Source organism: Aotus nancymaae, unplaced genomic scaffold (assembly GCF_030222135.1).
Source record: "Aotus nancymaae isolate 86718 unplaced genomic scaffold, 86718_ANA_hifiasm-v0.15.2.pri h1tg000020l, whole genome shotgun sequence".
NCBI lineage: Eukaryota > Metazoa > Chordata > Mammalia > Primates > Aotidae > Aotus > Aotus nancymaae.
This window is the reverse complement of record NW_026988432.1, coordinates 66,305,293-66,331,461: the sequence shown is the minus strand read 5'-3', so window position 1 is coordinate 66,331,461 and position 26,169 is coordinate 66,305,293. Positions and strand designations below refer to the sequence as shown.

Sequence of the window (26,169 nt, the reverse complement as noted above, 5' to 3'; positions counted from 1 at the left end):
AGTTGCAGTCTATAACAGATCATAGAGTACCTCCTTGTTCTTTTTTTTTTTTTTTTTTTTTTTTTTGAGACGGAGTTTCGCTCTTGTTACCCAGTCTGGAGTGCAATGGCACGATCTCAGCTCACCGCAACCTCCACCTCCTGGGTTCAAGCAATTCTCCTGCCTCAGTCTCCCGAGTAGCTGAGACTACAGGCGTGTGCCACCATGCCCAGCTAATTTATTTGTATTTTTAGTAGAGACGGGGTTTCACCTTGTTGACCAGGATGGTCTCGATCTCTTGACCTCGTGATCCACCCGCCTCGGCCTCCCAAAGTGCTGGGATTATATGCGTGAGCCACCGCGCCCGGTCTAGAGCACCTCCTTGTTCTTACAGCCGCATAGTACTGCACTCAGTGGTTATTCAGCCACTTTCCCATGTATGGGCATTTAGGCTGTCTGTAATAGCTTACAGTTAATAACCAATGAGCAAGTTGCTCAAACCTTATGTCACCCACAATGGTTGCCCCAGCTCCCTGCCTCAGGCTCACACCCATGGCCACGTGGAGAGTTCTGTACAACCAGGAAGTAAAAGAGGAAAGAGCCCAAGCCTGGTTCATAAATTGGTCAGTTCAGTAGATGAATGCAAGGTGAAAATATTCCTGTCTCATGCCCACCCCACTGCAGGTCTTTGTGGTGAACAATGAATAAGCTTGTATATATGTATTTTCATATTGTTGGAGGTATATAAAGGGTAGAGTCCTAGAAATGGGACTTGTAGTTCAAAAGGTAAGAGTATATGTGGTTTTTGGTATTGACAAATTCCCTTCTTTTTTTTTTTTTTTTTGCTTTGCTTTTTCTCCCCCAGAAGCTATGTGTTTCCAAGACTAGCCCTTTAAAACAAGCATATTTTTAATTCTCTTGTCTGTAGTCTGTGCTCTGAACTCCTCAGAGACTATTCTGCTAGTTTCAGACTTAGGATGGACCTATTCTTTTTGGCAGTGGGTTTAAATCAACCTTAGACCCCATTGCTAGCTCCCTCCATCTCCTTCCTCTGTAGGTTTTCTCATCTGTCTGTGCTCACCACATTCCATGCTAGGAATACAGCTTCGGTCAGGTGACCTACTGGGCACTGTGTTTCCTTCTTTGTGGTAGGAGATGTGAGTGCAAGAATGTATCTTTTAATTTGGAGGAGGTGTCCCGGCACACTTCTGATTACTGAACCCCTGAAAGCTTTCCTAAAGTGCCAGGTCTTTGAATCTCCACTGTCCTACCAAGACCTCTCGAATGCTGGCTACCTCTTGTTTGTCCTGCCCAATCAGCATGATGTCACCCATGTAATGGATCACTGTAATGTTCCGCAGGATGTCCAGACTGTCTGGGTTTCTTCATACTATATGATGACAGAGGGTGGAAAAGTTCACAACACTCTGGAGCAAAACAGTCAATTAATGCTGCTGTCCGTGCCACATGAATACAAACTGCTGCTCTTCAGAACAGAAAAGAGCACATTTGCCAAAGTGGCCACATATCATGTACCTGAGGTTTTCATAATCTGCTTTAGCAACAATACTGCACTGTTCTGCAGCTGCAGTAGGACCACAGCTCGGTTAGCCTTGTGGCATTCTACAATCCGGTGACTGCAAGTGTCAGACAGGCTGAGCAAATGGAGACATGATAGGAGGGACCACCACCTTGTATCCTTTGAAGCTTTAATAGTCATTAAACCCTGTGATGCAATATTGATTTGATTTACCAATTTGGTCCAGGGGTGGGGGGCAGCTTTAGAGGCTCCTACTTAGCCTTCCCTATTATGATAGCTCCTATCCCACATACCATGGACCCGACGAAGGTGTTATTTCAGCTGCCAGGACCCAAGAAAATGACCACTAAGTAGAAGGGGGACAAGCGAGGGGCTAACTGTATACATATAAAACATATGACTTCAGCCAGGGCTCTAAGGTGGGATGGGGAAGGGACACACGCAAGATGACATTTCAGATCTCAAGATATTCATGTCAACTAAGTCCCTGTGTCCAACAATCTTTGCAAAGTCTGGGTTTTCCCTCCTCCCTGATATATAGTAACCCATGTAAATGGCCATAGGTCCCTTTGGGACAGTCCTGGGGGAATCATCATGGTATTTCTTTGCCATGTTATTGCTGCCTCCTTCCTCCTGGAGACTTGGCCGTCTCTTCAGTCCATGAGCTCAGAATGTGAAAATTGACTTAGGTCTGGGAACTCAGCAAGGGAACTTGTAGAAACAGAGGCTGCAGGGAAGAAGAGAGGTAGGAAAAGGGAAGATGTTGACCAAAGTGTACAAAGTTTTGGTTAGACTAGAAATATAAGTTTTCGTGATCTATCATACTGCATGGTGACCACAGTTAATAATAATGTATTGCATATTTCAAAATTGCTAAAAAAAATAAATTTTTTAATGTTCTTTCCACAAAAAAAAATGGTAAGTTGGTGAGGTGATGCATGTGTTAATTGACTTGATTGAATCTTTTTTTAATGTATACGTATATCAAAAAATTACATTGTACCCAATAAATATATACAATTATCATTTGTCAATTAAAAATAATTAAAAGGCTGGATGCAGTGGCTCATGCCTGTAATCCTAGCACTTTGGGAGACTGAGGCAGGTGAATCACTTGAGGTCAGGAGTTCAAGACCAGCCTGGCCAACATGGGGAAACACTATCTCTACTAAAAATACAAAAATTAGCTGGGCGCGGTGGTGCACGCCTGTAATCCCAGCTACTGGAGAGGCTGAGTCAGGACAATTGCTTGAACCTGGGAGGCAGAGGTTGCCAAGAGCCGAGATCAGACCACTGCACTCCAGCCTAGGCAATAAGAGTAAGACTCTGTCTCAAAAAAAAAAAAAAAAATTAAGAAAAAAAAAGAAGGTTTGATGTTTTGTTTTTTCCACCCCAGTTAAAAGGACTAATATCCACAAGACAAGCAATAACAAATGCTGGTGAGGATATGGAGAAAATGCAACCATTGTACACTGCTGGGGGGAATGTAATTTTTTTTTTTACTTTAAGTTCCAGGATACATGCACAGAACATGTTGGCTTGTTACATAGGTATACGTGTGCCATGGTGGTTTACTGCACCTATCTACCCATCGTCTATGTTTTAAGCCCCCCATGCATCAGCTATTTGTCCTGATGCTCTCCCTCCCCTCACCCCCACCCCCGACAGGCCCCAGTGTGTGCTGTTCCCCTCCCCGTGTCCATATGTTCTCATTGTTCAACTTGCACTTATGAGTGAGAACATGCGATGTTTGGTTTTCTGTTCCCATGTTAGTTTGCTGAAGATGATGGCTTCTAGCTTCATCCATGTCCCTGAAAAGAACACAGTCTCAATCCTTTATTATGGCTGCATAGAATTGCATGGTGTATATGTGCCACATTTTCCTTATCCAGCCTGTCATTGATGGGCATTTGGGTTGGTTCTATGTCTTTGCTATTGTAAATAGTGCAAATGTTATGTGTGTGTGTATGTCTTTATAGTAGAATGATTTATATTCCTTTGGGTATATATACCCAGTAATGAGATTGATGGGCGAAATGGCATTTCTGGTTCTAGATCCTTGAGGAATCGCCACACTGTCTTCCACAGTGGCTGAACTAATTTACATTCCCACCAATAGTGTAAAAGTGTTCCTATTTCTCCACATCCTCGCCAGCATCTATTGTTCCCTAACCTTTCAATAATCACCATTCTGACTGGCATGAGACAGTATCTCACAATTATCATTTGTTAATTAAAAATAATTTTAAAAGAAAGCTTGATTTAAAAAAAAGAAAACATACTAGAAATGCTTACTCCATACGCAGGAACACATTGCCCTTAGATATATCTGAACACTGACTCCTCATTGCTATCTTGCATTTAAGCACCTTTTGCAAAAATATTTTATTCACTGGTGCATGGTGCATTTATTTCTTAATGACTGTAACAAATTATCACAAACTGGGTGGCTTAAAACAACAGGTGTTTTCTCCCAGCTCTAGAGGCCAGAAGTCCAAAATCAAGGTGTTGACAGGGCCGTGCTCCCTTGGGAATCTCCGTGGGAGAATCTGTTCTTCACCTCTGGTGGCTGCTGGCAGAGAGCCTTGGTTTGTGGCCACATGGCTCCAGCTGCTGCTTCCGTTTTCACACTGCCTTCTTCTCAGTGTGTGTTGAATCTCCCATGTCTCTTGTCTGAGAACACTTGTGATGGCATTTGGATCACCCGGATAATCCAGGATTATCTCCTCATCTCCAGATCTTTAACTTAATCACGTCTGCAAAGGCTCTTTTCCTAATAAAGTAACACTTACAGGTTTATAGGATTAGACCCTGATGTCTTTGGGGCCACCATTCAGCCCTCTACAGCTGGTATTAATAATCTTCACGTCAGTTTAATAACTTGGTTAAAACTATCTCTACCAAAGAACCCAAGGCGCAGAAATGTTATTATTTATTTATTTAGACACAGGGTCTCACTGTGTTGCCCAGACTGGTGTGCGATGGTTTGATCTCAGCTCACCACAACCTCCACCTGCTGGGCTCAAGCAGTTCTCCTGCCTCAGCTTGCTGAGTAGCTGGGTCTACAGGTGCATGCCACCAGGCCCAGCTAATTTTTCTTTTTTGGTAGATCAGAGTTTCACTCTTGTTGCCCAGGCTGGAGTACAGTGGAGCGATCTCAGTTCACTGCAACCTCCCCTTCCCGGTTCAAGTGATTCTCCTGCCTCAGCCTTTCAAGTAGCTGGGATTACAGGTGCCCAACACCACACCCAGATAATTTTTTGGGGGGGTATTTTTAGTAGAAATGGGGTTTCGCCATGTTGGCCAGGCTGGTCTCGAACTCCAGACCTCAGGTGATCCACCCACCTCGGCTTCCCAAAGTGCTGGGATTATAGGCGTGAGCCACCGGGCTTGGCCAGAAACAGTCTTTTGAAAAGCTGTTCTCAGTTCCAAGTGGTATATGTCACCTATGTCTTCCTAACTTCTCAGAGAAGTCTGCCCTTCCCACCCAGGTCAGTGAGTGGATTAGATTTTTGGTTCTCAAGATATGTTTTTGTCTTTTTCGGCCAGGCTCAGTGGCTCACACCTGTAATCCAAGCACTTTGGGAGGCTGAGGCCAGCAGATCACTTGAGGTCAGGAGTTCAAGACCAGTCTGGCCAACATGGTGAAACCTCATCTCTACAAAAATTAGCCAGACATGATGGCAGGTGCCTGTGATCCCAGCTACTCAGAAGGCAGAAGGCTGAACCCGGGAGGGGGAAGTTGCTGTGAACCGAGATTTCACCATTGCACTCCAGCCTGGGCAACAAAAGCGAAACTCTGTCTCACACATACACACACAAAAGTGTAGGGTCCAGTCCTACAGGGTCTTGTGAGCCCCTCCCTGCTGGTGTGGAGACAAGAAACTGTAGAAATAAAAGACGCAAGACACAGAGATAGAGAAAAGAGAGTTTGGACCCAGAGTGCCCAGATGCTCTGACTTTTATTGAGTACAAAGCTGGGGGCAGGGTAGGTAGGGCGTGGCATTGGTGGTCAGTGATAGGGTCAAGTACATCACATGTCCTGTAGGTAGGGTCCCAAGACTTTCAGGGAGCTGAGATGAGGTAAGGCGCATAATGCGTCAGCACTATTCCATACTTGTTAAAGAACAAATACATTAAGATTTATGTTACTTTTACTGATTATCTCTTCTAAGAAAAAAGGAACCAGATACAGAAGCAAAACATGAGAGTGGACCTGGAACGTGACCACTGAAGCACAGCATCACACAGAGACAATTAAGCCCCGGGATGTCTGCGGGCCTACCTGACAGCCGTCAGGCCTACCGCAAGAGCTTGGAGGGCAGAGTTTTCTCCTAACTCCTCCAGGGAAGGAGACATCTTGGCCATCTTGGACGTCTCCTTCCCTAGCTGGCTAAACAGCAGGCACTTTCCCAGTGCTGGCGCTGCCGCACAGCTGAGGCGCCCTTCAGCAGCCCTTACACGGGAGTGACAGAGGGCTTAAAGCGTCTTGCCTTAGGGTCATTCCTTTCACAACGTCACCCCAGTTTCACACTTCCGACCTGAAAGGCATTAGTAAAAGAACTACAATCATCTATGAATAACTGATCACATGTGAATAACTAAGATTACCTATGAATAACGACTATGGTTATATCTCTAGTTATTTTCCTCTTCATTATTTATATGGAAATAGGTTGAGGCTTCTGACTCCGCCTCGGCACTTATGGGGTCTCCCCTCTACAAAAAGTGCCTATGTGATAGAACTACCAGTAGTTGAAAATATAAAAAACATTCAGCCAACAGGTTGTTTTCTATAAAGTGAAAATTATTTTCCATTTCTAATTATCCTATAAAAATGACTGAGGCATGGTGAAAAATAATATTCTACCTAAATTATGCATACATTTCCCAATGATTACTGTGCAACTCTCAGTATTTTTTTTTTCATCAGAGAGACTGGGTCAGCTCTGTCACCTGGGATGGAGTGAAGCGGTGCAGTCATAGCTCACTGTGCAGGCCTGAACTCCTTGGCCTCAAGCAATTCTCCCACTCTGGCTTCCCAAAGTGCTGAAATTACAGGCATGAGCCACTGTGCCCAGTCTGCCTTAGTATTTTTAAAACAAATCCTGGATAACATGGTATTTCATCCCTAGATACTTGGGTTTGCATTTCTCCCTTTTTGTAAACAAAATAATAGGGTAGAAAAGTATCAAAATTTAAGTGCAAATGATGCCAAAGGAAGACTCAGATCCAAATGCTCAATATTTTCCCGCTAATTAGTAAACTTTGTTTTTTGTCTTTTATCAAGCAACAGAAAGCCCCATTATAGTATTAAAAAGTCTGTATTTCAGATGGATTTTTTGCTGCCTACCATATTACCTAATTTTCAATGATATTGGGAAGCATGATCTACTGACAGGTATCCAGTTTCTGAAAATTTCATAAGCAGTACTACTTTAGATGTGTGGTGAAGTTCAATATCTACTTAGAAAAGAAATAGCAAGTGTGTGGCTGGGTGACATGCACATGCTCAGCTATGGGAGGAGCAGAGCTGGTCCAACTGAGGCACTTGAAGCCAGGATGACCCAACTCTGTACCACTCCTCAGCCCTTTCATCAGTGGTGGTCCCAGGTCACTCTTCCTCTGCTTCCCATACTTCCCTATGTCATCTCACACCCACCCATCTCATCTCCACACCCAGCAACCAGATTCTGACTCATACCCACTGATCCCCTATGGTTTTGAAGTCCCCTCATGGTTTCTTGCGCCTCAACCTCATTGTTTCATTTTCAGCTTCTTTTGCTTCCTCTGCTGCCTGGGATGAGAGGGACCCCTACTCTCAGCCCCCCTGAACTTAGGGAACTCCCCATTCCTTTGCTGATCAGCTCAACCACTGTTCCTCCTGGAGCAGGGAGATGTGGACGTGTTTCACTTGAATTGTTAAAAAGGAATGTAATCTTCATTCAGGGAGATAAAACTAGGGTTATCAAGACCTCATATTTAAGCAAGTAAATAAAGTATAGAAGAATCCTAAGAATTAGATGATGATTTATTAATTTTAATTCAAAATAGAGGAGTTTTCAGTTTGGCATTCACCTGCAAACAGTTTTCCTAGAGGACACCTGTGAACTCTGAATATTCATTGCATTTGAAACAGTCTGTCTATGGGCTGTATAGGGCTCATTGCTGTAGCAGTTGCTTTTCTGACATGCATTGATCTTTCTGCCTTCAACCTGAATATCAATAATAAACATGAGTAGCATTTGAACTACACATAATAAATCTTGGTCTTTATTTTTTAAGCACATAAGGAAAGAGTAAGTGCCATAGGTGGGCCTGAAGAGGATGAATGATGACCACCGGTATCCAATTTATGTAACTACCAACATTATTTTAGCATGTTTATGCCTGACATATACATATATAAAAATAGCAATCCAAAATAAAGTAGGATTATAATTTGGATTTATAAATACCTTTTTTAAAAAACCTTCAAATGCCAAAACAAATGGAGATTATCTGAAAGTAAGTATAAGTAATTTTAACCTCACAGTAAGAAATCAAAGTAATTAGGGGAATGAACATAGGGTGGAAATCATCAAAATGCATTACTGTGCTGGGTGAGGTGGCTCACACCTGTAATCCCAACACTGTGGGAACCCAAGGCAGAGGATCATGAGCCCCGGAGTTTGAGACTAGCCTGAGCAACATAGTGATACCACACCTTAAAAAAAAAATAGCCAGGCATAGTGGCAGGCACCTGTAGTCCCAGCTATTTGAGAGGCTGAGGCAGGAGGATCACTTGAGTCTGGGAGGCTGAGGCTGCAATGAGCCATGGTCATGCCACTGCACTTCGGCCTGGGCAACAGAGTGAGACACTGTCTCAAAAAAAAAAAAAAAAAAAAAAAAAAAAATTCAGCCTGGTGTGGTGGCTGATGCTTATAATCCCAGCACTTTGGGATCCCAAGGCAAGAGGATCATTTTATCTCAGGAGTTCGAGACCAGCCTGAGCAACACAGTAAGACCTCATCTCCACTAAAAATTTTTTTAAATTAGCCAGATGTGGTGGTGTGCGCCTGTAGTCCCAGCTACTCGAGAGGTGAAGGTGGGAGGTTTGCTGGAGCCCAGGTGATTGAGGCTGTAGTGAGTTATGATCATGCCACTGCACTCCACCTGGGTGACAGAGCAAGACCCTGTCTAAAAAAAAATCCATGAAGATTGAACTGCTCTCAAATTCCAGTTATTTAGCTGCTTCTGATAACATGACAATACATTACAGTCTGGCCATGTTAACTGGTATGACTTAAAGGAAGTCTTTCTTAAAGCCTTCTCTAAGAGGTAGCTAGCCTCCTCTGCCCTTTCTAAACTGAGAATCATTAGCTAACTGGTGACTTTCTCATGTTTCTTCCTAAGGTCAGTGAAAGATATTGATCTATGAGTCATTAGAGTTGCGTTTAGCTTTGTCTTTTAAATACCAAGGTTTTGAGGCTTTCATAGGGCAGGGAGAGAGAAGCAGCATTTTGTTTTGTTTTGTGTTCACCCTTTCTCAATACCTACCAGAAAGGTGCCTCTCCAGAGATCAGAGAACTTTTAGTTTTCTAAACCAGGAATTCATGGAAACAGAATTAATGTCAGCAGAAACAACATACGAGGACAATCTTACTCTTCCTTGTCCTTCTCCATGCCATATCTGCCTCTTACTTGAAATTACCATCTTAACCTAAACAAAGATGACCCTCAGCTTGTGTAAAAGTAATATACACTTCGAATCAATATGTAATAGGATGATCACATTTTCTTTTCCATTATTTTCACAATCTACTTTTCTTCATTTCAACTACTACCTGTCATTACTGGCCCTAACTTCTTACTATTTACCATTTTCTATCATCAACCTCTTCATTTTCCTATAAATTATCTTTTTTCCATTCTGGAATTTGAAATTTTTGACTTCCTTAAAACTTTAGGCTACAGCCTTGAGTTTTATCTGACTCCGTGATATCTACATCCAAATATTTGTCATTGTTGCACTGGGTATGTATTTTCATGTGGGTATTAAAGGATCTCGTGGTTCAAGTGCCATTATTATTTCAAAACTCGCAGCCTAACTTTTCCTTTTATCTCTTGGTTTGCTTTGTTTTTTAGTTAACTTTTATCTCCATAGAGTGTAGCATTTCACAGTTCTCTTACAAGTTCTGGGAAACTTAAAAATCTGCCAAAAATCACTATAGAATTCTAAGTAACAACATACCATAACTTTCTAGTATTTGCTGAATGCAATTTATTTGAAATACCATTTGAGTCTTAAAAAGACAGAAGTGTTGAACACTAAAGGCATAGTTTATGAAGAACCAGATTGTTCATATTTAGAGAAAAACATGTTTCAAAAGCATCACTTAGAAGAACAGACCCCAGAACTATCACACCCTGTTTATATATCCTTTTCCTTTCTTTCCTTTCTTTCTTTCTTTCTTTTCTTTTCTTTTCTTTCTTTCTTCTTTCTTTCTTTCTTTCTTTTTCTTTTCTTTCTTTCCTTCTTTCTTGAGGCAGAGTCTTGCTGTGTTACCCAGGCTGGAGTGCAATGGCATGATCTCAGCTCACTGCAACCTCCACCTCCCAGATTCAAGCAATTCTTGTGCCTCAGCCTCCCGAGTAGCTGGGATTACAGGCACTCACCACCAAACCCAGCTTATTTTTGTATTTTTAGTAGAGACGGGGTTTCAGCAAGTTGGCCAGGTTCGTCTATTGTCCAGGCTGGTCTTGAACTCCTGACCTGGTGATTCGCCTGCCTTGGCCTCCCAAAGTGCTGGGGTTACAGGCGTAAGCCACCACCGTACCCAGCCATCCTTTGAATCTTTCTAAGCATTCACTCATCAAGTTTCATATTCTCTTTTGATTTATATCCCATATGCCAACATTAGCAAAAGTTACTTACTATCATAAGATCATTTGTCATTTGAATAAGGCACAGATAACTATTTAGTTTTAAGGCTGGATAGTTGCAGATTCAAGGAAACCAGATTGGATGAAAGTGAAATGAGAAGATGTGTTTAAAAGGAACTTGATAAATGCATAGCCTCTTCTTATTGGGTTTGGTATTTCATGGGGATTTATAAGTGAGATAAGGGTGATTCTGATCATATTCTCCATATTCTTAATGTGGCATCTTGGTCTAATGTTGAGTGCTGAAATGACATCCCTTGCAATCTATATGTCTGACTACAGACAGATCTTCCTCCCGCCTATTACCATGGTAATCCACTCAGCTCTTGAGGCTTGATGGGACTGACCCTGCTCCAAGTGTGCACAAGTGACCAAGCCTGACCAATCGGGAGTCCTTCAACCCTTCCAAATACACAGAGTGGTTCAGGGATTGGTGCATGATACAGCCAATCAGAGTCTTTCCTGTGACTTTTATTGGGATTATCAGGAGACAGGCTCACCTTTTTATCTGTGATTATGAGCCACAGAAGCAACTGATGATAGAATCGAGATGAACAGTAGAGCTAAGAGGTAGAAAACTGCGTTTCTGATGTTGTTTGAATCCCTGAATCTACCTAAAGTAGTTGATCTCCTTAGAATTTCCATTTTCAAGATTCAATACCCTCTCATTTTTGCCAGAGCAGGTTTGAGTTGGCCTTTTGTCAGTTGCAATGAAAAAATGAATCCATCACCTACCCCATAACACCCATGATCACTTACATAGTTCATCTCCAAACAGAAGAACTTCTGATTTGGTTTGTTCTTAGACCATTTGTAATCTGAAGCCTAGAAGGCCCAAAATGCACAACTGGAATACAGAAACTCTGGATAAGGCCAGCATTAGGAGGCTCTGCCAGAACACCCTTGAGTTTGGGCCATTCACCTACTCCCCCTTGCTCAGGCTTCCCAGATTTTGTATTTTCTAGCAGTTGTTTGTGTTCCCCGGCAGTATCTAAACAGTTGGAGTCTTCAAAGTATTCCATTGATTGTTTTTTCTTTTTGTATATAAAGTAATCAGGATAAAACAAAATGAAAATGAAAGAAAAAAATATTCTCACAAAGAGATAACCAGTGACAACACATTGTGCCTTTTGTCCAATTTAAATAAAATAGAGATAATTCTGTTTTTAGTATTTTGACCTGCTTTTTATTTTCTTGTTTTCATTTCTCAGTGAATTTGTTTGTTGTTGTTGTTGTTGTTTTGAGACAGAGTCTCTCTCTGTTGCCCAGACTGGAATGCAGTGGCAGTATCTCAGCTCACTGCAACCTCTGTCTCCTGGGTTCAAGCAATTCTACTGCCTCAGCCTCCTGAGTAGCTGGAATTACAGGCACGTGCCATCACGCCAGGCTAATTTTTGTATTTTTAGTAGAGATAGGGTTTCACCTTGTTGGCCAAGCTGGTCTCAAGCCCCTGACCTCAGGTGATCCACCTGCCCAGTCCCAGTCTTGAACTTAAGATAGGGATTGCAACTCAGCTGGCTACGTGAAGAAGCCAGCCAGGTTCTGCAGCAGAAGACTGGAGAGAGCGTGCCCTATCAGATGGAGACAGCTGCCACCCAGACCCCAAGGTTAGATTGGTTTTCTTGAGATAAAGCAAGCCTGGATTGCCAGATCTTACAAGGTTTCAAGAAAAGCTAGACATCTAGATTAAAAAAAAAAATACAATGTTTTAAATGTTGGCAATGAATTCAAATTTAAAAAAAACTCTGGACCAGCAAAAAGTAAAATGGTGACTGCCAGAGAGTCGGGGAAGGGGCAACAGGGAATTGTTCAATGGTGTTAAGTTTCAGCTTCACCAATGAGTAAGTTCCATGGATCTGCTGTGCAGCATCATGACCCTAGTTTAAGTAACAGTAGTGGACACTTAAAAATGTGTTAGGAGAGAAGATCTGTTAAGTGCTCTTACCATGATAGTAGTAACAATAAAGCACAGTGATACAAGAAAACTTCTGGAGGCAATCAAGGTGTTAATTACTTTGATGGTGGAGATGGTAATCAACGGCATATGCCACACATCCAAACTCATCCAACTCCCTCCATTAAACATGTGCAGTTCTTTGTATATCAGTTATATCTAATGAAGCTGATTTCATTCATTTTAAAAACCCACTCTGGACTAAGCCTCCATCTATGGTTCAGACCCGGGCCTTTGGATTTACAGACATCTGGGGCTCACTAAGTTGTCCAAACAAGACTCTGGTAGCACCATGATTAGGTTAAATCATTAAAGTCTTGACTTCTATGTCTAAGCTGGTAGAGTCATGTTAAAGGTGGGTTTGTTCAATATTGAAAACAAGAACCAATTTAAGTTAAAAAGTCAGAGGAAGGTCTAGGTATTAGGAACCCAGTTACCAGGGAGACAAACCAGGAACTCTGCCATCAGGGCATGATGTCATAATGGCAGCAAAGATCCGGAGGACTTCAACTTCTGAGAAACCTAAGTTCTGAGCTCGTCTCAGATTTTGTGAGCAGAGATTATAAGTAGATAGAGCCCTGGACTTGAAATCTGGAAGCAGCATTGATCTCAGTTCTGTCACCAACAAATCAGGTCTTAGACAACCCACTGAATTTCCCAAGGCCTCTAAGCACTCTTGGCTCAAGAAGGAGGTTAGTTAAGATGTGACTCAGACTCCTTATTTCCAAAAGTATCTTATCAGAATCCCCAAGGATATGTAAGCATGAGAAAAGAAGTTTCTATTCATTTTTCAATCATGCACCTCTACAGAAAAATTATCTGAATTTTCAGTCTTGCTGCAAATACTAAATAGTGGACTTTTCAAGGGCAAGTGAAACATAAATACATATCAAGATTGAAAAATAGAAGACAGTGGGACTTACCAATCTTTATCAGAGGAATTTCTAATTTTACACTCTCCAACCAGCAGAAACACAGTCACAATGTACTTTAATGCTTAGACTGTTTTTCGAAAAGGGTAGAATTAATATTACCATGTACAAGCAGTGCCATTTGGACATACATTTTTGTTATACCTGATCTTTTTTGCAAATAATAAAAAAGAACTCAAAAGCTATAAACATCTAACCGTCTACAATGCAGAATGCATGTTTACTTTAATTCTGCAATGACTGCTTCAAGTTTTTCCTTAAGGGCGCCACAAAACTCGTCCACCTTTTCTTCTTTTTTATAAAACTGAAAGGTTGGGACACACACGACAGCACAGTCTCTCACCACCTCCTCACAGTCATCAGCGTCCACCTCCAGGAACACCACGTCCTCGTGCTTCACAGACAGGGCATGGAAGAATGGTCTGACGGTCCTGCAGGGCCCACACCATGTGGCCGAGAAGTCCACAGCTACCAGCTTCTGCCCAGCCTCCTTCAGTGCTGCCTCAAAGTCCTCCTTGCTCAGGATCATTTTCACCATGTCCCCCTCCAGGGACTCAGTCGTTTCTTCTTCAGTCTTTAAGATGTCACACTCCTTGGGCTGGATGGCTTCTTCTGGGGACTTAGGGATGTCACCCTCCTTAGGCTGGATGGCTTCTTTTGGGGACTTGGGGATGTCGCCCTTCTTAGGCTGGATGGCTTCTTCTGGGAACTTGGGGATGTCACCCTCTTTGGGCTGGATGCCTTCTTTGGGGGACGTGGTGATGTCACTTTCCTTGGCTTGGATGGTTTCTTCTGGGGATTTGGGGATGTCACCTTCCTTGGCCTGGATGGTTTCTTCTGGGGACTTGGGCTGGCTGGGCTTCACTGAGGACTTAGGAATATTGCCTAGCTTGGGCTGGGTGGGCTTTACTGAGGACTTGGAGGTGTCATCCTGCTTGGGCTGGATGGGTTTTGCTGAGGACTTGTGAATAGTGCCCGGCTTGGGCTGGATGGGTTTTGCTGAGGACTTGGGAATAGTGCCCAGCTTGGGCTGGAACGGTTTTGCTGAGGACTTGGGAATAGTGCCCAGCTTGGGCTGGATGGGTTTTGCTGAGGACTTGGGGATGTCACCCTCCTTGGGCTGGATGGCTTCTTCTGAGGACTTGGGGAGGTCATTCTTCTTGGATTGGATGGTTTCTTCTGGAGACTTGCAGATGTCACCCACCTTGGGCTGCCTGCTTTCTTCTGGGGACTTGGGGATGTCATCCTGCTTGGGCTGGCTGGTGTTTGCTGAGGACTTGGGTAGGTCGTCGCCTTGCTGTGGGGTGTCGGACTTCTCTGTGGGCATGTGGAACATGTGGCTGACCACAGGGAGAAAGACCTTCTCTTTGGCCTGGGCTGTGTCCAAGAACTCCAGGGCCAGGAGAGGCACATTGCTGGACAAGACTTGTAATGAACTTTCTGTACCCAAGAAAAAGTAAATAAATAAAATAGAAATGCAAAAGAAGAACCAAACAAATTCTTATCATACCCCAAGGAAACTGATGTCACTCTCAGAGATCACGAATGAAGTCTGATGAATGATGTATTAATCTGAATAACTCATTCAATAGAAGGTCAAATAGCGCGTGATTACATGTATCTTCTGTATACATATTCTTAAACCACAATTTCCCCTTCTTGGTTCAACATCCTGCCCACTCCCTAACTGCAGAGGTCTTTAAGGCAACCCTCTTTCCGTCCCCACTTACCATTAGTGTCACCTTCGTTTGTTTCTTTCTTAGTGCCCAGCCTCATTTCTGGTTTTCCAAGGGCTCCAGGTTTAACACTTTCCATTACTAGTTCCTTGTCTATATCCATTCCTGATCCTTCATAGATGCCTCATAATACAGGCCGTTCCCTCCAATTTTTTCCAAGCTATCCATCCTAACATCAAAATATGAGTAAAACTTATATTTGGGCAGCACGTTACAGTTGGTTTTCCTCTCTGTATTAACAACAGTGATATTTAAGAGCTTCAAGGTGGCTGCCCTGTGCTGAGGCTGGGGCTATGGATTCGCTGACATCATTTCCTGTAACACAACAAACCACGGAGGTCAGAATCATTATGATGAGCACCTTACACATGAGAAGTTATGTAGCTCACTCAAGGTCACAAAGCTAGGGTGGGGGCAGGATCCAAAGCCCATGCTCTGCACTATGAGGCTGTGCTGGACTGCTTGCCACAACTCCCATCCAGCCTGGGTTCTCAAACAAGTCCCGTTCAACCTGAGTCCTGTGAACCAACCTTCTGATCATCTCCCTCCAGGATCCCCAGCTCCAGCTTTCTCTTTATGACTCACCCATTGTGACTAGTTTCTAAGTATCTCCTTGGAACCATTTAGCCTCCTCTGCAAAGTGCCCCACGATGTCAAATGTTCAGCTCCTGCCAGACGGCCTCCTTCCCCACCTCCCCTACCTCCCAGGCCCACCAGCCCAGCCTGTGCTCTCCCTGGTGCTGACACATCCAAGTACACTGCTCTTCCAGCCTTTACATGCAGAAGAACAACCTCTTTGTGAATAATCCTGGTTCTATAAGCCACATCTACTCCATCATGTGGAATGGGATGCCAAATGCCTGTTCCCCAGGGAGATTTATTTGATCGGTTCAGGACCTCTGGCTCGTTTTCCACCTTCACTCTGCACAGCACATCCAGTCCGAGGTGGGATGCATCAGTGTGGAATTTTGCCTTCTCTACATATACTTCAAACAAATCCTCATATGTTTAAGTTTCACCCCAACAATATACGTGTTGAAAGTGGTCAGACATGGTGGCTCACACCTGTAATCCCTGTACTTTGAGAGGCCAAGGTGAGAGGATTTCTTGAGCCTAGGAGTTCGAGACCAGCCTGGGCAACATGGCAAAACTCCATCTCTACAAAAAATACAAAAACTAACCAGGCATGGTAGCACACACTTGTCCCAGCTTCTCAGGAAGCTAAGGTGGGAGACTTCCTTGAGCCAGGGAGTTCAAGGTTGCAGTGAGCCGTGATCACGATATTACACTCCAGCCTGGGCAACAGAGCAAGGCCCCATCTCTAAAAACTAAAAATAAAAGTGTTGAAATCTTGTCAATAGGAACCTCGAAACATCTAATGGCAATGGTTCAATGATCGGGATTTTCATACCAAAACGTGTTTTACTAAGGGGGAGAGAGACTATTGGCCTTAGCAAATCCATAGTTCCTTTTTTTCTTTGAGACAGTCTTTCCCTATCGCCCAGGCTGGAGTGCAGTGGCACAATCTTGGCTCACTGCAACCTCTGCCTCCTGGGTTCAAACAATTCTCTTGCCTCAGCCTCTCAAGTAGCTGGGATTACAGGCATGCACCATCATGCCCGGCTAATTTTTGTATTTTTTTAGTAGAGACAGGTTTTCACCATGGTGGCAAGGCTACTCTCTAACTCCTGACTTCAAATGATCCACCCACCTCAGCCTCTTAAATTGCTGGGATTACAGGCGTGAGCCACCACGCCTGGCCCAGAAAATCCATAGATCTTAATGACATGAATCTTATTGCAGGGAAGAGCTCATGCTTCCACTCTGTTTCCTCAGATACTGGCAAGGAAAGCTCTCCTCTCTCTCACTGGGAGACTTTGGGCCTTTCTTACATAAACTTTTGAAGGACGGGAGGTTGTCTTCACTCTCCAACACAAACAGCTTCCACAGCCAACAGGTCTCTTTTTCATGGTGGCCTATTTTAAAGCAGAGGATGGAAATAAAATTCAGACACTTATCTGCCCAATGTCTTCCTTCTTAGTAAGTGTCAGGAGAAAGGAGCTGAAGCAGCGAGGATGGGCATCACTTGAGGAAATCATCATGAGCAGATTTTATTAGCACAAAGAGGGCAGCATCTTTGGCCCTTGCTCACTGACAAGTTAATTTATCTCCTTGGATCCTATCTTGTACAGGGTCCCTGCTGTTTGGAAGGGAGTAGATAAGGACACAGAGGAATTCCACTGCTGAGGGGCAGAAGTGAAAACATCACCCCTGCCATCCCAGTAGATGTGGAGGCAAGGGGAGAGTTGCCTGTGTCCCTGCCTCCCTTCTCCAGGTTGATTGTTGGCATGGATACTGGTCAGATGTGCAGCTGGGCGCGGTGGCTCACGCCTGTCATCCCAGCACTTTGGGAGGCCGAGGCCAGTGATCACCTGAGGTAAGGAATTCAAGACCAGCCTGGACAACATGATGAAACCCCATCTCTAAAAGTATAAAAGTTAGCTGTAGCTGGTGGTGCATGTCTGTAATCCCAGCTACTTGGGAGGTTGAGGCAGGAGAATTGCTTGAACCTGGGAGGCGAAGGTTGCAGTGACCCAACATGATGCTACTGTACTCCAACCTGGATGATGGAACAAGACTCTGTCTCAAAAAAAAAAGATTAAAAAAGCTGTGCAGCTGAAAGCAGAGGGGTATCTGCCTCCTGCTCCACCTGGAAGGCCAGGAGAAGCCCATGTGGACTCCACATTCAACCCAGCACTGTCCTCATGCAGCATGGCCCCTGACTGAGGGTAGGAATGAATGTGTGGACCTGGGGCAGGCCCTACAGCCTGCAAGAGGCAGGCCAAGGATCTAGTAACCGTGTACACCCCAGAGTGGGGCTGGGAGTGCTCTGAGACTGGTGAATGATAGAGGCCTAGAGGAAGAAGCCACAGAGTAGGAAGATCTGTGATCAGACACGAGGACTGGAATCACAGACTCCAGCAGTGAGTAACATCACGATGCCCCTGTCCTAAATGGAATCAGTGAGTCCTTCAAGAGATCTGAGGCTGGGGACCAGGCCAGACCAGCCAATTCACATGGGAAACCAGCATGGGACCAGAGCACCCAGTACACCTATCCACATAGCCCTGGGCATCCAGACACTATGGAGAAACTGAGAACTGAAAGATTGTGCCGCTACACCAAGGAAAAGGGTTCTTTGAGCCAAAATTCTACAAAGAGGCAAACTTAATTGAGTATCCCTGCTCCTCACGACCCCACCCCAAAACCCATTGAGATAAGGCTCATGGGAAGAGTGAGCCATTCTAGAGAAATACGTAAGTGATATTATACCTGCAAGTCTTAGTAAAAGAGAGGAAATCTGTGACTCTGTTACATTTATACTTGAAGCTCTTCATTGTGTTTTAGGTTTGGCACTTGTTCCTGATATTTTTACTCTTCTTTCTGCAATTCAGATGGATTCCAAGCAACTTGATAAATTAATGCTTTCATTTGACTTGTCATAGAATGTATATTTTCCTTCGGCACAAGCTCATCCCCAAATAGCTCATGAGCCCTTCTGTCAGTCAGGTTGTGTCTCAGGAAACAGAAACAACCAGCTATTTTAGGCCTAGGATGATTCGGGCAATTATAAAACTGCTGGCAAGGCTGCCTATTGAGGCTAGGTATCCAGGAATGATTTCCAGAACACTGAGCAATGATACCGAACAGGCTTGCCAGGATCACTACAACCTCCAGGATATCAGGAAGGTAGACAATTAGAAGGCCACCACCCAAACTGTTGGCTTCAAGAATCTTCTGCTACAGCCACCATCCAGGAGTGAATCTGCCCCAGCTCCAACTCCCTCTGAGCTCAGAGCTGGAGATGAATTCTGGTTTTCTGTTGCAGCCCCCACCGAGCTCCTGCAGACAGGGGCAGAGCTGATACTGTGGCCTCCTTCTCAAGAAGGTTCATCTACTGGTGGACGCTAATTCATACTCAGCAACTCAGCTGCAAGGGAGTCAAAGAAACATGACTTTTTGTTCCCAAACTCTGCAGCACAGGGAGGCACGCCAGAAGGAAGCTGGAATAAACACTGCCTGCAAAGCCATTTCTACCACACCCTTACAAGGACAGTATTATGCACAATTTTTTTTTTTTTGAGATGGAATTTCTCTCTTGTTACCCAGGCTGGAGTGCAACGGCATGATCTCGACTCACTGCAACCTCCACCTCCCGGGTTCAAGTGATTCTCCTGCCTCAGCCTCCCCAGTAGCCAGGATAACAGGCGCCTACCACCACACCTGGCCAATTATTGAATTTTTAGTAGAGACAGGGTTTCACCACATTGGCCAGGCTGGTCTCGAACTCTAGACTTCAGGTGATCTGCCCGCATTGGCCTCCCAAAGTGCTGGGATTACAGGCATGAGCCACTGCACCCGGCCTATAAATAGGTATGAATTTTTTTATACCTTATGCTGGCATACATTTTTGGTTTATAGTTGCAAAAATAATGTGTGTTCACAATATAAAAATTAGAAAACAGGTAAAAAGAAAATGAAAATTACTCATAGTGCTTCATACCTCAGGAATCATTGTTATAATATTGTGATGTACATTCTTTGTTTTTTGTCAAACCACATGTAGATATTTTCTTTTTTTTTTTTTTAAGAGATGGGTCTTCACTGTGTCACCCAGGCTGGAGTGCAGTGGTGCCATCACTAGTCACTGCAGCCTCAAACTCCTGGGCTTCAGTGATCTTCCTGCCTCAGCCTCTCAAGTACCTGGAACTACAGGTAAGGACCATGTAATTGTTTTGGTTTTTTTGTTTGTTTATTTGTTTTGAGATGAGGTCTTGCTGTGTCGCCCCAGGCTGGAGTGCAATGGCACAATGGCAACCTCCGCCTCCTGGGTTCAAGCAATTCTCTCACCTCTGCCTCCCAAGTAGCTGGGACTGCAGGCATGTGCCATCATGTCCAGCTTATTTTTGTGTTTTAGTAGAGATGGATTTTACCATGTTGGCCAGGCTGGTCTCCAACTCCTGACCTCAAGTGATCTGATAGCCTCAGCTTTCCAAAGTGCTGGGATCACAGACGTGAGCCACTGCACCCAGTCTTTTAAAAAAAAAATTATTATTCTATTATTTTTTATAGATACAGGGCCTCACTATGTTGCCCAGGCTGGTCTCAAACTCTGGGTTCAAGCAGTCCTTCTGCCTTGGCCTCCCAAAGTGCTTAGATTACATGTGTGAGCCACTGCGCCTGGCTGATACTTTCAGAGGAGATAATTTTCCAAAAAAGATACTATTTTGGAATCCTTTTCACTTAAGAATGTATTTCCAAGTTTCCTCCAGCGAAGGTCACTGGGTGCCTGTGCATGGGTGGGGGAGGGAATGGGGAGGGCACCTCTGGGCCTTGGCCCTTCCCTCAATTTTTCCTTCCTCGAACCTTGAGTTCCTTGGTCTATGCTTGTGCAGAGAACTCAGTGCTTATTTTATTATGAAATTTTATTCCTGAATTTTGGCAAAACTCCATAGGCTTAACCTATTGGCTTCAAAAACTTTGGGCAGTTGTGTTACGTGTCTCCCTCCTTATACTCATTTTAGTCATTGCCCATGCACTCGTGTTTGGAATTAACATGATGAGTCCCTCTCCACTCAACTCCATTCATGCAATCATAGAGACTACACTAAAAATCAACAATGGAAGAAATGCCAGGAAGAGGCCACCCCAGCATTAAGAGATATTCTTATCATCAACGTAAACCAAATGTTCTTTCTTGCAGCCAAAGAACTATTTTTTGAGACAGAGTTTCACTCTATTGCCCAGGCTGGAGTGCAGGGGCATGATCTCAGCTCACTGCAACCTCCATCTCCCAGATTCAAGTGATTCTCCTGACTCAGCCTTCTGAGTAGCTGGGATTACAGGCACCTGCCACCACACCCAGATAATTTGTGTGTTTTTAGTAGAGACGGTTTTCACCATGTTGGCCAGGCTGGTCTCTAACTCCTGACCTCAGGTGATCCACCTGCCTTGGTCTCCCAACATGCGGGGATTATAGGCATGAGCCACCGCATCTGGCTTCCAAAGAACCTTATAGCAAAAACTGAATTATCTGTAGACACACTAACACCAAGCACTTATGTTTTTGACATCATAAGCTTGATCATAATTATTTTGACTACCTTTTTTTTTTTTTGAGTTGAGTCTCACTCTTGTCACCCAGGCTAGAGTGCAGCAGCCCTATCTTGGCTCAGGCTCACTGCAACTTGAACCTCCCAGGTTCAAGCGATTCTCCTGTCTCAGCTTCCCAAGTAGCTGGGCTTCAGGCACCTACCACCATACCCTGCTAATTTTTGTACTTTTAGTACAGACGAGGTTTCGCCATGTTGACCAGGCTGGTCTTGAACTCCTGATCTCAGGTGATCCTCCTGCCTCAGCGTCCCAAAGTGCTGGAATTACAGGCATGAGTCATGGGGCCCAGCCTTAACTATCTCTCTTACTTAGATGGTATTGAGATGTAAAGAGAATAAATTTAGGCCAGACACAATGGCTCTTTGGTACACTTTGGGAGGCTGAGGTGGGTGGATCATTTGAGGTCAGAAGTTCAAGACCAGGCTGGCCAATATGGCGAAGCCCCATCTCTACTAAAAATACAACAATTAGTTGGGCATGGTGGTGGGCACCTGTAGTTTCAGCTACTCACAAAGCTGAGGCAGGAGAATCACTTGAACTGGGAGGCAGAGATCGCAGTGAGCTGAGATTGTACCACTGCATTCCAGCCTGAGTGACAGAGCAAGACTGTCTCAAAGAAAAAAAAATTAATTTGAACTTATCCTAGATTAAGTCTCATTAATATTATAAATGTTCTCAAATATTAATTATGACCAGAATAAGTAAAATATTATATTACCATAAAAATAAATGTTTTTGGTACAACAGGGTAGCATATGCCTATAGTCTCAGCTATGCTGGAGGCTGAGGCAAGAGGATTGCTTGAGCCCAGGAGTTGAAGTCCAGTCAGGGAGACATAGCAAGATCCTGTCTGTAAATAAGTAAGTAAATAAATAAATGTTCTTAGGATTTGAGTATTTTTCATGTGAAAACATGCACCTATAGCAAGAATCAGCAACTTTTTTTCATAAGGGGCAGAAAACTATTTCAAACTTCGCAGACCACACTTCTGTCAGAACTACTCAACTCTGCCGTTGAGTATGAATGCATGAGACAGCCGCACGAAAGCAGCTATTATAGTTTCAATGTGTCCCTGAAAAATTCATATACTGGAGTCTTAACCCCCAGTGCCTCAGAATGTGATCCTTGTTTTGGAAATTGGGTGACTGCAGATATAACTAGTTAAGATGAAGTTATACAAGGGTAAGGTGGGCTTCCTTATTCCATGTGACTGATATCCTTATAAAGAGAGGGAAATGTGGACAAAGACACACACAGTGAGAAGACAAAGTGAAGAGGCATGGGGAGAAGACGGCCATCTACAAGCCAAGGAGAGAGGCCTGGAACAGATCCTTCCCTCATAGCCCTCAGAACACCTTGGCTGGATTTCTAGCCTCCAGAACTGAGACAATCCATTTCTGTTGTTGAAGCCACTCAGTTTGTGGTAGTTTGTTACAGCAACCCTAGCAAACTAGCAGCAAATATAGCAGCCATACATAGTACATAAATGGATGGGCGAGACTGTGTCCCAATAAAACTTTATTTATAAAAATGGGCAGCTGGCCAATGGGCCATAGTATATAGGCTCCCTGACCTACATAACCATTTTTAATGGCTGATTAGTGTTCTTTTGAATAGATGAATTACAGTTTATTTAAATAATTGGCTATTGGTGGGTAAAGGTTGGTTTTGATTCTTTACTATTATAAACAATGTAGTAATAAACATATTTATGAATAAGTCTTTTCACATACTAACTTTCTTCTTAGAAAAATTCTAAAAATGGAATCCTTAGATCAATTGGCAGACATTCTAAAGACTTTTGATAGATATTGCCAAAATGTTTTTACGAAAAGCTGTTCTATCAGCAAGGTATTAAAGTGCAATTGATGGACAAAAACATTGTTATTATTAACAATTTGCATTTCTTTATTGACATTAGTATGTTATTAGTAACAATTTGCATTTCTTTATTGAAATTTTAAAAATATTTATCATCAATTTGCATTTCTTTCTTTACAAATTGCTATATCATGGCATTTGCTTAATATTTCTTGAAGGGAAAGCATATCCATATATATTAATTTTCTTAACATATATAATTATATATAATTTCCTTTTACCAGTCATTGTCATAGTTTTTTTTCTCAGTTTGCCTTTTAATTTTGTTGATGATATTTTGGGAACAATACATAGATGCTTCCATTTTTGTGTAGTCAAATCTATCAATTTTCTCTTTTCTGATTTCTCCAGGTGATATATTTATATACAAACTTCTGAACTTCTGATTCTGAGACTGCCTTCTTGACAGCCCCAAAAGACTAATAATAGTAACAGCAATAAAAATAATAGTGCTAAACCTTTGAGGATTTAATTCAATGAGGCTTCTAAAACAATGAGGAAATAGTTTAAAGTGAAGTTAGTCTACAATTCACCCTTCTGCTAACTTACTAGAAATACAACCATCTCAGAGAGTTAAAGAGAGCATGTATATACATTAGGGCTTTTATTTTTTTAATACTACATATACACCAGTGCCCACCGATTTACTGTGGAATAATAAAAATATTCTCCCTATAAGGATTCAGACTCTTGGTTATTTAGCCTAATGGAAAGGCAATGGGGAGGGGGAAATTTAATATGGATCACCACTACTCAACACAGTAAGATGCAAAATGGGTTCATTCTGTGGAATTTTGTAAGAAAAGAGCCCTGCTAGAAATCATATCTCCAAATGAAGATTTGGAGATAATAGAATCTTAACCCTATTACCAAGTGAAAAAGGATAATGCCTGATGTGCTAGAAACCAATGCTATGAAAAAGCAAAGCTTTTTATTGCAAGAAAACTAGCAAAGAGATGAGTCCAGCTCAAATTAATCTCCCTGTGCTGGCCAGGAAAGGATTAGGGGGTGGAATCTAGGATTAGAAGATAATTGGTGGAAGGAAAAGGGAGGTCTGGAAACTCCTTGGACATGCACAGTTATGTCTTCCTGCCACCTTATGAGTTGCTTGTGTAAATTTCAGGGAGATTTAGTGTGAAACACATAGCGGAAACAGGCTGTGACATCAGCAAGCCTCTTCTGTTCAAAGTCCAGTTGGCCATTTTGGTTCCAACCAATTTCAGCCAGTTTTGAAATCTTGCAAACTGAGTGACTTAGCATTTCAACAAGTGGTTTCTTTATCTGCCATCCTGCAAACTCAAGAATTTCTGTTAGTCATTGCTTTCTTACTCTTTGGGACACAGTGTCAGTTTCAGCTTTGCAGTAATTGTTTCTTTTCTTATCTGCTATCCTGTAAGCCCAAGAATTTCAGTTAAGCATTGTTTCTTTAACTCTGGGGAAAGTTTCCACCCCAAGCTCTCTATCCTAGTTACAGTACTAACTGGGTCACACAGGGGGCTGTCCCTTACCTCTGACATTCCTTCCAATCTTTACCCCAGAGAGAAGCAGCTCTTTGGGCATAGTAATGCATTTTTACATAAACTTTTGATTTTAGCATACACATGTCCATAGAAAAGTTTCAAAGGTAGTACAAAGTTCCCATACACCCCAATCCAATTTTCTCCATTGTTAACGTCTTATGTTACTATGGCATATTTGTCACAACTAGAGAACCAACACTGACATATTATTATTAACTAAAACCCATACTTTATTTGGATTTCATTAGTTTTTCCCTAAAATCCTTTATTTTTTTTTCCAGGATCCTATCCAGCGTACTGTGTTACATTTCGTTGTCATGTTTTCTTAGGCTTCTCTGAGCTGTGACAGCTTCTCAGATTTTCCTTTTTTTGATCATCTTAACAGTTTTGAGAAGTACTGGTTAGGTACTTTGAAAAATATTCCTCAATTGGGGTTTGGCCGGTTTGTTTCTCTTGAACTCCTGACCTCAGATGATCCACCCATCTCAGCCTCCCAAAGTGCTAGGATTACAGGTGTGAGCCACTGCACCCGGCCATTGGCCGGTGTGTTTCTCATGGTTAGACCAAGGTTACGTGTTTTTGAGAGGAAGACCACAGAGGTAAAATGTCATTTTCATCACTTTATCATAAATTAAGCATATCAAGGGTTGATACTATCAACATGACTTATCACTGATGATGTTGACCTTGGCCACTTGCCTGGGGTGATGTTTGTCAAGTTTCTCCATAGTGAATGATTTTACTGTGAATAATTTTACACTTTCCTTACTGTATGTAACCTTTGGAAGGAAGTCACTATCCACAGCCTGTGCTCAAGGGGTGGAGATGATGCTCTACTTCTTTGAGGGAGGAGTATCCACATGAATGATTTGGAATTCTTCTGTTTGGGAGATTTGCCTTCCCTGACAATTTATTAATTCTATCATTTGTTAATATCAGTGTGGATTATGGGTATTTATTTTGTACTATGGGTTATAATCCAGTGCTACATTTTTATTTTTTGCTCAAATGCTTAACTTTGGTCATTGAGAGCTCTTTCCGATGGCTTCTATGTCCTATTGACATACACCTGCTGGTTTGCTTTTTAAGTTCTTCCTTACTGGCACTACAAGATATTCCTGGTTCATCCTGTATATTCACTGCCCCAGTTGTAGAATTATCTATTTCTAGATTTTTTAAAACTGGGGAATGGTATTTAGAAACCGAGACTTAGGCTACATGTGCTCATTGATGCTGGGTATCATTGTCTGTAGACTCTCCCAGTGAACATGATTAGGAAGTATATAAATATATGTATGTGTACATATGTATGTATAGTAACCCTTGCATACACACAAATTATAATTACCTCTATATCTGTCTAGCAGTATCTATATTAAGTTAAACATGAGTTCATACTGATATTCAACTCTAATTCAGTACCACGTGGCTCCTTTCAGCCTTTCTCTCTTGCTTGTCTGTAACCTTCTACTCCAAAAGTAACTTGGTTCCCATCATCCACTAACCATTTATGTATTTGCCCAATCCC

General features: G+C 42.8%; 1 protein-coding gene and 1 pseudogene across 1 annotated transcript; one reads left to right on the top strand and one right to left on the bottom strand.

The window, feature by feature from the left end:
• Nucleotides 1–13,423: 13,423 nt before the first annotated feature.
• On the bottom strand, nt 13,424–15,169 carry TXNDC2 (thioredoxin domain containing 2). Its single transcript, XM_012446791.2, has 2 exons — nt 15,061–15,169; nt 13,424–14,770 (listed from the first exon to the last, which is right to left on the bottom strand). The coding sequence occupies exons 1-2, from the start codon at nt 15,167–15,169 to the stop codon at nt 13,551–13,553; spliced, it is 1,329 nt and encodes a 442-aa protein (XP_012302214.2). The 3' UTR covers nt 13,424–13,550.
• Nucleotides 15,170–20,422: 5,253 nt separating this feature from the next.
• LOC110568617 (phosphatidylinositol N-acetylglucosaminyltransferase subunit P-like) lies at nt 20,423–24,970 on the top strand (annotated as a pseudogene).
• The last annotated feature ends 1,199 nt before the right edge of the window (nt 24,971–26,169 follow it).

Bases quoted from the DNA above. Each gene is read 5' to 3' on its own strand.
- TXNDC2 (XM_012446791.2), bottom strand. From the start codon at position 15,169: ATGGATATAGACAAGGAACTAGTAATGGAAAGTGTTAAACCTGGAGCC. The intron at 14,771-15,060 runs GTAAGTGGGGAC...TCTTGGGTACAG, and splicing joins AAACGAAGGTGACACTAATG to AAAGTTCATTACAAGTCTTG.